The 17,769-nt window shown below is 39.3% G+C and overlaps 1 protein-coding gene across 1 annotated transcript; it reads right to left on the bottom strand.

The window, feature by feature from the left end:
• Positions 1-7,737: 7,737 nt before the first annotated feature.
• On the bottom strand, positions 7,738-13,243 carry LOC118790378 (L-asparaginase 1-like). Its single transcript, XM_036547285.1, has 5 exons — positions 13,079-13,243; positions 11,128-11,256; positions 10,326-10,412; positions 9,491-9,617; positions 7,738-7,823 (listed from the first exon to the last, which is right to left on the bottom strand). Exons 1-5 carry the CDS (start codon positions 13,241-13,243, stop codon positions 7,738-7,740), a joined length of 594 nt encoding a protein of 197 aa, XP_036403178.1.
• Between the last annotated feature and the right edge of the window lie 4,526 nt (positions 13,244-17,769).

Genomic DNA, 17,769 nt, shown 5'->3' with positions numbered 1-17,769 from the left:
GCAAAACACCCACACCACACAAGACAGATGGCTCTCAACAAAGCTTATAAAAATTACAGTGCTGTTTTATACAGAAAAGGAGAATAATATACTCAAGGTCCTTTCAGGCTTGCCCAAAGTCGCTCATTATATGAATAGATAAAGGCACTATTTTCCCTTACATAAGGTACACCCAGTAATCTTCCCATCCTTGACCAAACTACTTATCACATTCCTTAAGCCTAGCATTCTGCAGTTCACTGAAATAATGTTTCACTGTACAGAAACAACAGAACTGATTGTCCATTCTCAAAACACAAAAGTCATACAACACAAATATGGTAACTTAAGAGAAGTCCATATAAAGCATGTGTTTGGTGAAATATGTTTGTAATCAAACAGTATGGCATCATTTCTCACATGTGGAACATTGACTCTTCTACTTTCATGAAGTGAGTTTACAGGTCACCAATGACAACACAATTTTGTTAGATACACTCTTTAATACTCCTCCTTCTCTTAATTTCCATCCCTCAGACAAATGAAATACTGTATCCTCAACTGGTATAGGAGACCTTTAACAAACACATTAGTATCCAGGCATCTGCACATGTAAGCATTTCACCAGGGCACCAGGACAAAAGTATCCTTCTGAATCAAACCCAGAGAAAAGAACAACAATGATATCAACACTTTTAATCTCTCTCACTTATCTTATAAATCAGTCTATCCAGAGCTTTATGTTGGTACTGTGACCTGCACAACTCTCCTGGGGTGTCTGTTGACACTTGTGTGGCTTGTCCCAACAGAATCTGTCTGGTGGTGCTGGAGTTGGCAGGTTACAAGTTTTTTGAACATAAACAGAGTCATGTGGACCGTAATGTCTCTCTTTTGCATGTTGGTTATGCCCCTCTCTCTCTGCATATCCTGTCTCCCTCCAACTCTAGCCTTGATGCCCGGCTGCAGAGGATCCAGATGCAACTTCAGCCTTCTGCCTATCAGAATCTCCGCAGGTGTCAGTCTGGTCATTGTCTGGGGAGTGATGCAGTACTGAAACAGGAAGTGTGGTGGGTTGGTTTCCTCCTGTCATCCTTCTAAATCCGTCCTTCAGTATTTGGACGTATCACTCGGCTAAATTTGAGGCTGGGTGAAACTCAGCTGTGCGAATATGGCATATCCCATTCCTCTGCATGAACTCCTGGAGCACTGCTCCACTGAAGGCAGGTCCGTGGTCCGTGTTGACTCAGCACTTAACACATTTGACCCAGTCTTTCAATGGTAACGGGAGCTGTGATATTGCTCATGATGTGTGCCTCTAAATACTTGGATTGTAAGTCAGCAAGGACAAGAACCATAGGGCCAACGGATGCCCCTGCAGAGTCTGCCTGTGTAGTCTGGCAATCAGGCCACTAACATGGATGTGGTAGAGCTGGTGCTGCAATTTTTTGACTTGCATTGTGAACATGACTTTACCTTGGTTTCCAAATCATTGTCCATGTTTGGCAACCACATGTACAACCTGGCCAGGCTTGTCATTCAGGAAACCTCTGGGAGGGCTTCATGAACTTCCTCCATGATGTGTGCGTATCGTCTGGGTGGTATGACTACCCTTGACCCCCAGAGAGTGTAGCCATCCTGAACACTCAATTCTGCCTTATGTTTGGCATGTAGCTTCAGTCCATCCTCTATGATAGGTGATGGTCACCCTCGAATCAAGAATTTCTTTACCTGAGACAGCATCGGGTCCCAGTCTGCCCATGCCTTAATCTGCCTTTCATTCACTGGACAACTAGACAGTCTCTCAAGAAGGATGATGGCGTCCAACAGGAGCTGGGTTTTGCCTGGTGTGTCAAGGAGAGGGAGACGGCTCAGTGCAACTGCATTTGTGTTTTTTCCCCCTTCATATTACTGTTTACATGCTTATTACCTGCCAGCTACATCTATGCCGAATGCATTAAGGTGATCATGGCTACCAACTTATGTTGCAGCACGGAGTTTGTCAGGTATCGCGACTGTATAATATGACCCCTGTTTTTCCCATATTGTTTCAATCTAGAAATTTATCTTTGCATTCATCTACAAGCAGTTGAAGTAACATGCCTTACCTTATTATATTGCCTCTTAGAAGAGGAATCTTCTCACTAATGGGTGCTTTTATCGTGAAGCTGTGATTTAAGTAACCAGGTGATGTGCAATAATGTTTATATTTGCAAGTATTTTTTTCCTTGTGCTCAGGATACTGTGTGAGTTTCCTCTCACATTAGCTCATTGGGCAGTGCACAGTTGTGTGCATGGACTAAGTGTATAGGTTTTGGGTACTTATTCCATAGATCTGCATTCAGCCATGGCAGGCTGGTCTTTTGGCCTTTTCTGCTGTTGACTTTCCTGTTGAAAACATTATTAATAATTCTCTGGATTGTGGTTAAACATTCACTGCTGTCAACTTCCACATTAATGCCAGAAAGTTGTTCACACCAGTCAATGTATAACATGCGTAATGGTAGTTTCAAAATTGTTCAGCTCTTGGAACTCTTGGAGCTTTTCCGGCTGTTTCATCATAACAAACTGAACCAGTTCTTCGTGAGCTTTCTGGTTATCAGTGCCATGTTATGATCATATAACCCTGTAATCATGGTGAAAGATGTGATCACTCCTACAGGTTTATTGCTAAATCAATCAGAGTTTCTGAGAAGCTAGTTATCCTTGTTAGCCCTTCATTAGTTGTGATAGGTACAGGCTGATTGTTATCTATTTGAAGGTTTTACTGTTTGACTTATTCTCCCAGTTGATATTAAAATCTCCCATAAGCATAACCCATTCCCTAAAGGCACATTCTCTAAGTATTTTTGAAACTGTTCAACTTCCAATTTGGAAGAAGGTAGCCAGTACATTGCAATAAGGACAGGAGACATTTGAGGGGATAGTGTTATATTTAAAGCAATACATTCAAGTTCAGCACCATTAGACCACTGATTCTGATTACATGGGATATTGTCTTTGATATACATCATTGCCTCTCCCCCTCTTCCCTCAGGTCTATCTCTTCTATATATGTATAATAGCCAGGTACACTCAGTGCAGCAGATTCTGATTTCTTATGAAGCCATGTTTCTGACAAACATAGAAAGTCAAAGTTTAACTCTGTGAGAAGGGGTCGCACATGGTCAATTTTAGAAATGATGCTGGAAATGTTCAAATGACCCCCTTACAGTCCCTTGGGTCAACAATAAATAATTCTGGAATGATTGGCGGCTTGATGAAACTTCCGTTTGAAGTGTTTCCTGATTGTTGGATTCTGCATCAATTCAGTATTTCAAGGAGTGTCAGCCAGAGAGCGCAAAAATGAAGGATGGGTTTATTCCATTTATATTAGCTCCTTGTGCCCAATTTAAAGGAAAAACATCTTATTTAATCACACTATACCGCCCAGTGAAAACATGTTTTAATTTAGGCGCCCACATAAAAATTATTTTTAAATCTACCTGGTTTGCACCTACCTCAGTAACTCAGGGGGCGAGTCTTCATTTCTATCACAAAACTGAGGATTAAAACTTACCTACAGAGCGAACTCTCCTGTTCTCTGCTATACCTGTCTTAAACAGATTAGGAATTATCATTATATTGTTATAAACCTTTTTCACCATGCCTCGCCCTGCACATTTAACTATATTTCATGTTTAGGAAAAATATAATCAATGAATTATTAATATTGTAATGACTAAAGGAAACTCTTGCTGATTTTTAGCGTTAAGTTTCTCATAGTTTTCAGTTAGCATTTGCTATATTTTTAATGTTAAATCGCTGTTTCCTCAAAGATAAAATTAGCTAGAATTTTTCCAAAAAACTTGTCTTTTAACAGTGGATTTTCTTGAACTTTATAATTCAACTGAAAAACAAATAACTATAACCGCTAATTTACAATGCACTAAAAACAAAAATGTTTTGTCTTACTGTTTACATATACTTTTTGGTAATTTTACTTGACAAAGATTTTTATGTTGTATTAGTTGATATGATTTTTGAAAACAGCTGCTAAACGAAAAGTTGAAAACTAAAAACAGTTCGAATCAGGGCTTGTATTCTCGTATTAAGAAAAAAAGAAAAAGAAAAACAAAACATGCAGGACAAGATGCATCGTGATGCATCGAGAGTCTTTTTGTAATTGAATCGCTTCCCTTTGAATCGTAATCGAATCGTGAGACCAGTGAGGATTCACACCTCTACTTGGGCTTGTTTGTGTTTTGCTCATTTCCCATATGAATGGGGACTGGTATGAGGAGCACGGCTCAATTTATCTTTCTTTAGAACATTGTGGTATGCTCCTACTTCCTACATGAAATGAAGGGCAAAAATGTATAGCTTATTATTTATATATTTAGAGTGCAGATGGTACTAGATGATTTTTACTGATTTCAGATATTTAATGTTCATTTAAACAGCAATTAGTGGTTCAGTGAATCTACAAATCAATAATTGGTGGCTGTTCCCCATGTAAAAATTTAGTCTCTGGAGAGTACCATCCAATTTATCTGCCATACTTATGGACAATCATCCATTTAAGGTACAATTTACAGTGAGTAGGTGGGTTGATCATGTAAGGTGCTTGTGCACCCTATCAAAACATCCTTGTGCAGTTCAAGCCAATGAGAGGTGTACAGCATTTGGGATGAAGGACAGAGGCGCATGCATTCATTCCAGCCCACAATATCTAATCCATTCATTCCAGACATTTACTATGTTCCTCAGACAGCTACTGTCAGGACACAGGCATGGACTCAAATGCAGCCCAGGTGAATTCAGGTTCCAAGCAGCTTTATTCAAATCACAGGGCAGGCTCGTGGTGGCAGTACAGGCAGGGTCAAAAAACCAGGAAGGCAGGCCGAGGCGGAGCAATCAGGGAGCAGGGATCAAAACAGGAACAGGCTGGGTCAAACCGGACAGGCAAGCAGAACAGGCAGCCAAGGCAAGATGGCAGGCAGGGACGAGGTAGCAAGTCAAGCAGAAGTCGGTACAGGATCAGCAGCATGAGTAACAAGGCGGGCCTGTAACAGAGGAAACACTGAGATGAACTGGCAACAAGACAGAGACAAGCAGGGTAGATATAGGGCTGGGCTGACGAGGAGATGGGATGCAGGTGGGCAGGCAGGCAGGCAGGTGGAGGCGATCAGGTAATCAGGTGGGCAGGGACAGGGCGGAGAGCGGGGCAAGGCAGGAACACATGGGAACTGTAAACAAAAGCAACATGGACGACACTGACAGACAGGGAGAAACACCAAACAACAGCTAGGGGCCCAAAGTACTGACAGCTACGGTCTGTATGATTTCTCTGTAACAGAATTTACATCAAGGTACATTTGCTAAGCTATGATGTTCTTAGGACAGCTACAGATATTTTTGCGCTTGCCAAGTTCCAGTCTGCTTTCAAAGCATAGCTGAGCTCGACACACCCTTCTGACAACAGCCCAAACTTATTCACCCTTTAGTAAGAGAATGTTATGGAGACATAATATCCAAGGGGGAAGGGAAGAGAGAGGGTCGCAGACTGAGCCCCAATGTCTCCCACCACTTGTAATATAACCACTTATCCTATATACCATTTCTCAATTCATTTTGCTTGCTTTGATCTCTATCATATAAAGGGCTAAAGTTTGGTGCTTTTAAAACTCTGTTTTGTGCTGAACTCCCTTTTTTACTGTCCTTGTTTGTTGCAGAGATCATGTCCTACTAGCAATATGGCAACACTTCTGAATAATACACATGAACAGATTTATTTTTTAATATGAGAAAATCATGGTCTTTGCAGAAGCAAAAGCAGAGTAAATATATTTTTCTCTTCTTCCCTAAGGCTGCTTAACATTTGAACTCTTATATACTTTACTGAAATCAGCATAATGAATCTGGGCCTATGCGCCTGGAAATTATCCATGAAGTCTTCAGATTACATTGCAGTACAAAAGGACATCTCATCTGTGGCACATCATTCCAAGCATTCCTTATCCCTAGAAGAAAAAGATCAATACAAATGTAAATATGGCAGCCCAGGGAATATTTAGACCACTGGCCCATCACACTTTCCATGACCAAATGACGACAGAACCTCAGACAGAGGAAGAGCTTTACAGTAAACAGCTGTTTGCACTTTATTTAGTGCAAAGATGGCGAGACTTTTGGAATGGAATTACAAATGAGGATTACGTAGGAACAAAAATATAAGTACGTGGATTTAGACCAAATCACACTGACAGAGCATTACAGTGGCAGAGTGTCAGCCTGCACTGGTTGACCTGGTGTTATGACCTGTGTGAAAAGGGTCTGCCACAAAAAGTACCAATATCAAAATAAAGCCAAGTTACAACCAACAATTTGACAAATTGCTGCTGGTTGCATTTTGAAAATACAAACAGAACATGGGGTTTACCATTAGTATCATTTATATAGGGGTTGCTGCAGCTACAACCATTTCATCATCCAGCAATGGGCGGGCTTCATAATATGTAATAATTATGCAATAATTCTGCTGGAAGTCGCTCTGGATATGTGTCTGCCAAATGAATGTAATGTAATAATATTTGAATGTGCTGCAGTGTAGTTACTGTTAGTACCGTATCTTTGAGTGTCCTTTTTTAGATAGTTTGCTATTTATTTGTTGATACTAAATGTTATGTTATTGTCATTGTCATTTGCAGTGTTTGTATTGTTGTATAGCTTCTTGATGTATAATATGTTGGTTGCTTCAGGGGAGGGGTCTATATATAGGACCCAAATAAGGGCATATCTCATTTCAGGTTAGTTGATTAGTTATGTTTATTTTTCGTTAAGTCATCCACACCGTAAAATAGTCTACACTGGAGCATACTGGGTATTTCATGATTACAAATAAATCACTGTTGGCTCTAATTCCTCATCTGAGTGATTCATTTCAATCCTCCAGCCACTGGTGCACCCTGTGTGGGGTTATACTATATAATAGTAATATTGGTATGGACTAGGCCTTTTGGTTCATTATACCTACTTTTGCAGGAACCCCTAAAAGGAACCTAATTATTTTTGAAGTATACAAAACAATATGCAGTATATGGGGCACACCCTGCCCCCTCAGTCATACATACTATGTGAATATTTGAATACCTAAAATGCTTCTAATTTTAGAGGGGTTAATGCCATGTTACCCTTTATGCTGCCATATTTGATCCCTCCTGATCTCACCTTTCCTCTGGTACAGTCATCTCGCCACAGACACTTTTCTCCAGAATCTGAAAGCAGTTTATTTTACCAGTAAGTTATTATTACTCTTAATGTCGAAATCATAACTTATTTACCAAGCTGCTAGTCACTACTTGTTTTAATATGTACAAGAATAGTACATAGAATAGAATAGTATTAATCTCATTATTGTTTAATTAGAGCAACTGTGATAAATGTTGTGATAATATTAACATACATTATAAATAATTTACCTCCTTCCTCAGTTTGTAAGGGATATTAGGAATCTGTAGAACCCAGATCAGTTTAGTCAGTGCTGATTCTATGGTGATGTCATGGCCTGACACCACACCTGCTTCTACCAGCCACTGAGAGAAGGAGGGAGAAGAAAACAATGTGATGCTTGTTTAAATGGTCTCAGTCACATCACAGCAACTAGTACATTTCATTGAAAAGGTACTCATGAATTGCTATGAGGTTGGAGAGAGACAGTAATATTCAAGAACAAAAAGTGTTAAAAAGGGAGGAACAATAAAATATTTCTCAAGCAGAGGATCATACCGATGACACGTTGTAGATAGCCTCCACCACCCCTTTGAAAACCTGGCAGCAGTTGAGGAACAGCACTCCTCTTTCCTTGGCTTCAATCATGGCAGATTTAAGCCAATCAAAATCAGGGACATTTCCAGCCCCAAAAGAAGCCAGAGCCACACCCCCTGCTCCCCTTAAGACACTGCACACCTGCAAAACACAGGACAGTTTGCATTAAAAAATATTTTTTTAAGCTTGCTTGAGCATACAGCTGTATGGTGTGTTAGAGTACATGTGTGATTCAATGAATTGCACAGGCATTCGATGGCGTCTGTCAGGGTTTCAGAGATGGATTCCCAAAATGCCCAGCAGGCATGCTCGTGACAGCCAGTCTGTCCCGGCTGCCTGCTGCTTCCCTCAGCCCCCACCAGAGGGAGTTTCATCCTGTTTGTGTGTGCATCATTGACTGATTGATCACATCTGCTTACAATTCGTCTTTGAGTGTTTGGTGTATTTAAACTCCACCTGTTGTATTGTTCCCTGCTCAGTCTTGAACTTGCCTGCATGCTGTGTCTTCCTGTGCTAATGTCTTGCTTGTTCTTTGTCTGTTTGCAATACTCCTGTGTGTCTGATTGATGTCTGCATTTGGGTCCCTCCTGCTCAACCATTACAGCGTCATTGTTTCACACTAATAAAATTCATGATAACAACTAAGGAGATTTCTCAAAGGATTTTACAATATGTTCATTTATATTAATTACCCAGAATCAGAAAAAAGAGATTTGCTAATTGAGTAAGGAATTTAGTATTTTGTAAGATGTTACTCCATCTCCAGCCTGCCACTCTCATGAGGGTAATCTGCTCCTGGTCACTCACTAGCATCTAGCTATCTATGTGGAAAACAGATTTCTGTATCCTTCCATGTTGTTTTATCTGAAATGTCATGTAATCTACAGTTATCTTTTCCCATGTATTGCCATTGTCATTCAGTTGTAGCACCTAAAGGATCCCAGTGAAAACTGCTGGACGTGTTCAATCTTTAATTAAAATCAGTCCATTTGAGGGAGATCCAATGATTTATTTGCTTTTCTGCCAGGCTTCTTCCTTCAGCTTCTGCCACATGTTCAGGCCACATCGAACACTACGAAGCAGGATGGAGCAGCCTACTGTTAACAGCTCATTTACAACTGTCTGTAAGTGGAAGTGGCCTTGTAGAGTGGCTACCATCTAACCATAGGTAATTGTGGCTCATGGAAATGAGATCAGAGAGTGGCCTAACAAGCCTTTCAAATCAGCATTTAGCTGCTATGATTAATTGCATTATATTGAAGTCATTCATGGTCCTCACTTTCAAGAGATGAAAATATCACAGAAATAAAAATGAGGATAAACACAATTCGAGACCCCACAGGATGTGACGACTTACAAATTCCTCCTGTATCCCCGGATAGAGGAATATTAGGCGAACATCTGAGTTTGTGTTACTCAGGGGGAGGAAAGGAATGAAACAGTCCAGGAAATTTGCACACTGCGTTACAGGGTCACACTGATAGTTCACTAGTAAAATTAAGAGAGGAGAGAGAGAGAGAGAGAGAGAGAGTGAGTTAGTATCCTTTTATGTAATGAATCTTCATTTAGCCTTTAATCTGCATTAGCATTACAATGTAAATAATGATTATGATCATTTTTAGTGTTTTATCAGCTCTGTCTTGTGTTGCATTACAGTGTGTGTGCATGTGTAACTCATTATAACCATAGGAACATGAGAAATAGTCACCTGTAATATCAACTCCCATTTCAACCAGGGGTTTGAATTTTGGGCTGGTGAATGCTTCAAATGAATTGCTGTCAAATTTTGTCACTCTGTTTCCTTGGAATAATTTGTTGTCAAAAAACAGAGATACCTATTGTGACAAACAAAAAAACACAGTTTTACTGGCCTTAAGATATTTTTTAGGTATAACACTTCTATTGAGCATTGAGAGTTAAAATATGAATGATTTGTTGGTCCATAGACCCCCCACTAAGCAAAAGTAAGCTCAACAGTAAATGGACCAGAGCTACCTGAAGCCTCATACACAAACTTAATTTCCAAGCACTGATTCGTTAAACTCAAACTTAGTGAGCTATAGTTGGCGGATAAAAGATACATGGAGTTAACCTAGCTCTGACCAGCACCTGTTCAGTAGTTATAGTGAATACAGCTGGTGTAGTGTAGTTACTTTGATCATATTTTTAAATGTGTAGAATCAATGCTTTCATCATGATCAGCTGCTGCTAGCTCACTATACCCAGCACCATTCCCTTTTAGTGAATGACAGTTTATTAATGATTGCAGGCTAATATGTAAAGTGATTAGGTCACCAATTATTTTCAATGACAAAGTGGCTGAATGTTCCAGTTGTGCTGCTATCTCCAAGAACAAAGCACAGCTGGAATGCCAAGTTGACCAATCAGATTGCATGACTTATTTACACTGCAAATTCCAAGCATTTTGTCTGCATTGTGAAACTAAGCAGTTCCTTATATTTTGGACGTGATGAATTGTAAGGCACATTTTTTCAGCTCACCCATACCAGTAAGAGGTTGTGGATGACAGACCACTCTCTCACCTGTTGGAGCGGTGCATAGCAGCCAGCAATGAGCAGAGATCCCAGCATGTTGTCCACTGCATCGCTGCGTGGCTCAAAGAGTGTCCTCTGAATGTGAACAGAGACGAGATGGGACAGATGTAAGAACAAGGGACAAGCAAATGACCACCACAATGTGGGATGTAAGGTCAGCCCTTTTGCAAACAACTGGCTATTCACTTAACATGATCCTATAGTTTGAAATATATCTTAGTCTTATATTCACTTCATGTGGATATTGAGCAGGATTAAATCTGTTAGCTGTGTCAAGTGCAAAGATAAGCCAGAATGATATCCCCACGTTTAGTGATGTGGTCTCCCAGTCTACAGCTTCAAAACCAAGCCAAAGTGCAGGTGCAATGATAAAGGTTAGAATGGGCCGCAGGTGAAAGGCACTAGTGGGATGTCCCTCAGTCTTCATTGGCCTAGTGGGGAATTCCATTACGGGCTGCAAGGCAAGCTGTCTGTACATTTGTAGGGAGGTATGATGATCTTAAGGTCAGAACAAATCCCTATGCTACATGTGTAGTGCAACCCTATTCCATTACCAGCAAAGAGAATTGTTCATGTTCATATAGTTTACAGCAATGAAGTCAGATGATATTTATAACTCAGACTAATATAAACATATATTGTTTATTCCAGCCACCAATAAACTCTTGTGTAGGTAATTTAAAAAGTAGCACCTTCTTAAATATTTTATTCTATGTAGATTCTCATTGCAAACATCCTGCATATGAAAAGATTATAAAGCAACTGTCGTTATTTTCATCATTATTATTACCTGTGCTCCTGTCAGTACAACCGGTTTCCTAATTTTTCCATGCAGAAGGAAAGACAGGGCTGAAGAGGTGTAGGCCATTGTGTCTGTTCCATGTAGGATGATAAACCCATCATACTTATGAGTTCTATCCTGAAGGGATTCAACATTTAAAGAAATTCATTGGAATAAGAAGGAAACATGAGTCAGAAGAGATGAGCTGTATGAAACAGAGCTTTCACTACCATACAGAGCTGGCATATGACCAACACACACTTGTTGAGTTGCTACATTGACAGATGAAATACGTTTCTTTGGAAGAAACCACATAGTTATAATCCTTTCTCTTTTGAGGGAGGATTCATTAAAATAACAATGTATCTAATGAGGAGATTATGGGGGTGCTTGCATAGTTAGGGTTGGATCAAAGTAAAGAAACAAGGAGGGTATTAGTGGAGGGATTGGTATCTGGTAGGTCTGTGGGTGTTGTTTGAACTGTTTTCTATGTTTGTACATGTTTTTTGCTATATGACTATGAATTTATGCAGACAATTGAACCTAGTTTAGTTATAGCTCAAATTAGAATTTTGATTTGAAGGTTATACTATGAAATGTGCCAAATTCAGAGGAGACAAATATTTTAGTATCTTAGAAAAATCAAATGTGACATTATGTTGTTAAAAGCAATACTTTTATTTGGATATGAAATCGAAAATTTAAAAAGAGAGGGATGGAGCAATTTATTTGGTGTTGTTTTCCCATAAAGTGTGAGAGGTGGCTATGTACAATGATCAATAATGTTACTTCTCAGTATGTTGATCAAAATAGTGTCTTACATGTTATATTACAGAATTTTGAAGTCATTATTGTAAGTGTTTATGGTCCAAATGAGGATCCACCTTGAGTGTCATATGTAGTCAGAGGAGATTTTAATCAGAGCCTGGAAGAATTCTAGAGAATTCAGAGAATTCTAGACTGGAATAAAGGCAGATCCAATACAAAGTAGTTGGAAATGTCTACTACTTCAAGAATACCTTTATTACACCTACTGTAAACAACAACGATGGATTAGTAGATGTCTGGCAATTACTGCTTCCTGAGGACAGGGGTTTGTTCTGTTCACCAGTCCATAATGTACATTTCAGTCTTGATTTTTTTGTTAATCTAATTTACATTTTCCAAAAGCTGACATAGACAGCATCATTCTTTCTGATCATGCACCTATAATGGTTGGCATGACAATACCAGAAGCTCCACCACAAACTTATTAATGGAGACTCCAATCATTGTTATTCCCTGAATCTGACTTTGTACCCTTTGAAAGAGTTAAGAGTCATAATCTGGGATTGTGATGACCTGAGAGGTGACATCACGAGACTGCCTATTCCCTGTTGTCAGGAGGAATGTTAAGACAATGCATTACGCTGGTTTGATTTTGGCCCACCTAAAGTTTGAAAAGAGAAAAAAGCAATTTGATTGGTTGATTGAAGGGCGCTGGGGCCTCAACAGACTTTAACTCACGATGTATAATTTTTTATACCCCTTTAATTTTCCATTCTTTATGCTTTCCACTCGACTTTATATTTTCATCTATGCGTTTTATTTCGCCACTTGAAGCGCCTGCTAGCCCCTGCTGGTTGGTTGTTTTCATTTCATCTGTCTGTTAAGCCAAATGTTATTTCTGATGTGTATAATCACACTTGTGACCAGCAGCACTCATAATCATGTAAATAAATATTACTCTGAATATGCCATAGGCTGGAAAAAAGAAAATGTTCATTTATAATGATACGTTTTGTTTGTTCGTTCTACTATTGTCTGTCAATATGGGGAATGCCTTTATGTCTCAGGTTGCCGTGGGGATGTGTGATTTTGCTGTTGTAGCAGTCAAATGAAAAAAAGGAAGGAGTGGATAAAAGTACAATAAGACACCTTCATAAATAGCCAGTAGGGGGCGATAGTGTGTGCCTTTTACCTCTGTCAGGATTTTGTTGGCAATGTCACTCCAGTTCTGGGGCAACATCTTAGAGGAGTCAATAGGCTTCAGGACCTCCTCAATGTGGTAAAGTACTTGGATGTTTCCAGGACAATCATCTGTTGCCTTCTCACTAAAGGAAGACGGAAAGACTATTTCACTCATGCGATAACACAATTACATTACATTACATTATCATTTTGGAGACACTCTTATCCAGGGCAACTTAAACAGTGCATCTAACAAAGTGGCATGAAAATTTGCTCAAACAGGACATCACTAACCACACATGAACAAGCATCTGTGTTAACATAGTGCTGAGATCACAAATGTGTGGCTAGATTGACATGTAAGTGCAGAGCAATATGTACAATATGTACAATTTAAGCACTATATCATTCCAAATATAACATTAACACATACTACACACATGCAAATAAAGCACATACCACATACCCAATTACATAAAACTGAAATAAACCTCAACATATATGATTGCACATAGGAAAGACAAAAGATCATGTATAGGTAGGGGGAGTGGGAATAGCCTGAGGAGTCTTCATTCTGAGACAAAAGATGGCCAGTGTTTCAGCTGTTCTGACTAAAACAGGAATCTCGTTCCACTGCTTAGTGGCTGAAACAGGCAGTGGACTTGACCAGGATGCAAGGCCATGAGAGCGGAGAACAGCCAAGTGTTAAGCAGCTAAGCACAGCGGTCTGACCAGCATGTAGGGCCGAGTGATTCCGCTGAAGATAAGAGGGAGCCATTTCCCTCACAACCTGGTAGACTAATAATAAGTAATAATAACAACTAACTGAAATACTAACTGCTGAGTAAATTCTATGCTGTGTTATTTTAGAGGTTTGACTTCTAGAATTGTTCTCTTTAATCCCATAGAGAATTAGTGCATATTTCCGCTTTTTTATAACTGCTCTGATTTCGCTCTAGATATGAACTACATGTTATGAACTAAGCCCGTTTTTCAGGAATGGCAATGAAGGCTGCCAATTGTGTTTTCTGTTCAACTCTAAATTTAGGCGGCCATAATTTATTCCATGAATGACTCAAAAGTTTTAGCTTAAAAAGCTGAAAGATGATTTTTATCATTTTGATGAAGCAATCATTCAACATTTGTCTTTTCAATTTCTACAAGGTTTTGGCTACAGTGCTGGCAGACTTTGAAGGATTTGAATTTCATAAGCACAAATGCCCCTATATTTGATATTATACTCACGGCAGCACAAACCAGCCATCTTTCTCGGCTTTATACAGCTCAGGGTGTCTGCGAATCTCATTTGTGAAGTCGCCTCGTTTCCCTGGTATCAGTTTCCCTGTAACACATTGTTGTTGTCATGGTAATGTTACTCTTTGCTGTTTATAATTATTTGGAATAGTATGTTGTGGGCAATCTGGACTCAAAGGTCTTACAACAACCTGGTACTTGTTTTGAGTGTTAAGTATTTTCCTTCTCCAGGAGATTGTGCAGTGCTCATATATTTCATAATAACCAACTCACACAACTAAATTTTTATCAGAATATGATATAAAGTTAATTGGTCATGTATGCTGCCGAGGAGTCAAACAGCCCTGAGATCTGACATAGAGTGCTTTGTACATGGTGCTGCTCTGGCACCCTGTACAGTTCTGAAAGTGCAGCATTTGTCCCAGCACACCTTTTCCATTATCATTTAAACAGAACTGTCACTTGGAGAAACAACTTTTACTGTTTTCTATTCTTTTCCTGAAAAGCAAAGTCTATTTTAAATGACTCACCATCAGGACCCAGAACCATTCCAATGGTGCCACCTGTATAGAAGATAAACACTTTCTTCATCATGATGACGCCTTGGCTTCAGTGTTGAGTCTGTCTGTTGTCAATCAGTTTCGTCGTGTTCAAGTTTCTATTTCTTTAGAAATGTCTGGTCCTTTTTAAATGGTTTGCTGTCAGTAGCTCCACCCAGTTGACAGATTAATGAGAAGAATATGAAATCGAATTCTTAGAAATGTATCCTTCATGCAATTTGGATGTATGTTCAGAAATGTAGCGTTTGTGTAAGAGCTGTTTTACTAAGTATCTGCTGCAGTTACCAGATAAACAGCAGGTGATGACAGTGATGATAAAAAATAAGCATAAACATCAGAATTGCCTGAATCATTTCAGTGGAGCCTCTTGAACCTTTTCATCCAGGTTCTACACACTTTTTGTATCACTCTCCAATTCCTCTTGATTCTGCTCTCTGGCATCTGAGCCTGAGCTGACCAAGGTTAGTTGCAATTAAACAAAAAGAGCAAAGAGAAAGGCCACCTCACCTTATTTTGGTGTTCACTATACCTATCAGAGCCCTTATGCAGGACCGCCTTACAGTACATAAAATCACTCTAAAATGGTAAGCAGAATCTGAAATAAAAATATATGCCCACATACTTGAAATCTTCAAAATAATTACACATGTTAAGACATGTCATGAGCCACCAGATATCCATCATGTGACACCGCAGGAGGATAAACCACCAGCCACACCACAGGATACAGATAGGCAAGTTAAGATCAAGCCTATATTTATTATAATTCACTCAAAGATAAATTATTTTCACAAAACAAACAGAAGCCACATTATTTTCATGCACAATGTCTTGTCATTGATGAACAACTCTCATAGCTGCATTTTTTGGCTAACCTAAGCAACGTGAGCAGTGCTGTCAGATTAGTGCTACATTATGCTCTGAGCATCAACCATCAGTTGCAGTGTACATTAAGTAACAGATCTCCTCGCTAGCTATATCCCAACTCTTCTAGCTTGAACATGTAATCAAGAATGAACATTTTTATCACACATTCAACACTTGTAGAACACAAAGACAGGGAGTAGCAAGAAGAGGATGGTTTCTTGGCAGAAGAGTATGTCGACCAGCCGATAACAGCTTTCAAAACAAAGACCAAAACAGTGTCCTGCTCCATCTGCTTCCAGCACAGCTTCCCGGCTCATAAAGCACACACTCATATGATGAAGAATGGTCATTGGTGGGAAGGATATTTGGTTCAAACTTTGGGCAACCAAAGCCGTTATTGCTATGATGGTTGCTGTGACTACCGTTCCAAGCTGAATTTTATTTAACTTTGACCCCATTGCTGGCTCAGTTTTCATGGTAATCATTTAGAACACCATTAGGTAAATAGTTTTCAAGCAAAGATTCAAGTGATGTGACTATTATTTCATAATGTATTTTGCACTCCACTGAAATGGAAGTTTGTGGGAAAACCAGAAAAACCCAGCTGTATCAGGCTATTTCATACATGTGCACTGTTCAGAAAGGACATTTCTGGACAGCCAGTAAACTAAAAAGTAATGGAACATAGTAGCTAGTTAGGCTTGCTCTGATTTGCTCTGTCAAGGAATGAATGCAATGTTATATAACAAAAAACTGCTAATGCTGTCAATTTCTGAATGCACCGCTGTTGCTATTCCCCTATCAGCTGTGCATCTTCAGGTTTGCCTGAGTGAGGGTGAGCTGGCATAGCTTGTGACAAGTAATCCAGGTTTTCTGTGGCAGACTGACTTCAGGTGTTGTGCCAAAGCAGGCGGAGGAATCTGACCCAACCTTCAGCGATTGAACTGACTGAAAAAGTTAGTTAACTAGCTAGGCAGCTACATCAAATTTGATATCCTGCAAGCCAGATGTAATCGTCTTGAGCTAATGCATCTGTGAATTGACAATAGCATGAGGGAGTGATAAATGCACCTGCTACTGGGGTGAATTTCGTATGACTCATTTTCATCAGAAAGGCCCAATAAGACTGCAGTCATGAGAACTACATTAGACTGAAAAGTAGAGACACCTGTCACAATTTTATGTTAGGATAATTACACTACAATGATTCCAAAATCACTTGAAATGTCATAGAAATGTTCATTTTATACTGCAGACATATCTGGATTGTAATAATAAAGAAAAACAACACACAAAGGTAAGATTTGTACACTAAATTGTAAGCCAAAGGTATATTTCAAAGGAAATCAATCATCAATGTCTCTATTAATATTCATAGTTCAGTAAAAAAAAAAAAAAGTGCACATTGATTGTTTGTTAGTTAGGTGGCTAGATAATTTTTTCCTAAACAATTGAAATAAATAATTATTTTTAACATTCCTGACTAGCTCATATCAGATATTATATGTGAACATTGCCACATATACCTTGATTTGCCCATTGTGCACTTTTCTGCAATTTCATGCCCTGCGAAACGCTTTGCATTGGGATTGAATGTGGAGTCTAAGAAAAAACTGTCATTTTTGTACAGACTAAATGTCATTTTCTTATCCAATCCATTCAGAAAAAGCCAGTAATATTTCTGGAAAGAGATTTTTTGACAAAATGCTATTTATGTTAAAAACCCTGTTTGTGTTGTTTTTCTTATACTGCTGACATGGTAACAGAAATGGCCTGGTGTTTTCCTGTAAAGCAAGCACTTACAGCTAAGACACGCCTGCCAATGGGCACTATTTTTGCCAGATACCGTGGGAGACCTCACAGGCCTGCCTCGTGTCTTAGAGACAAACCGCTGACTCCTCTTGACTCAAGTTAGAAAGAGGAACAATACTGTCAAAACCCATTTTACATGGCACATTCTCTCAAAAAACCATCCCTGTCAAAATAAGTGAAAAGCCACAGTGAAAACTCACTGCTCTGC

Source organism: Megalops cyprinoides, chromosome 15 (genome assembly GCF_013368585.1).
Source record: "Megalops cyprinoides isolate fMegCyp1 chromosome 15, fMegCyp1.pri, whole genome shotgun sequence".
Taxonomy (NCBI): Eukaryota; Metazoa; Chordata; class Actinopteri; order Elopiformes; family Megalopidae; genus Megalops; species Megalops cyprinoides.
This window is presented reverse-complemented; position numbering and strand designations above follow the sequence as displayed.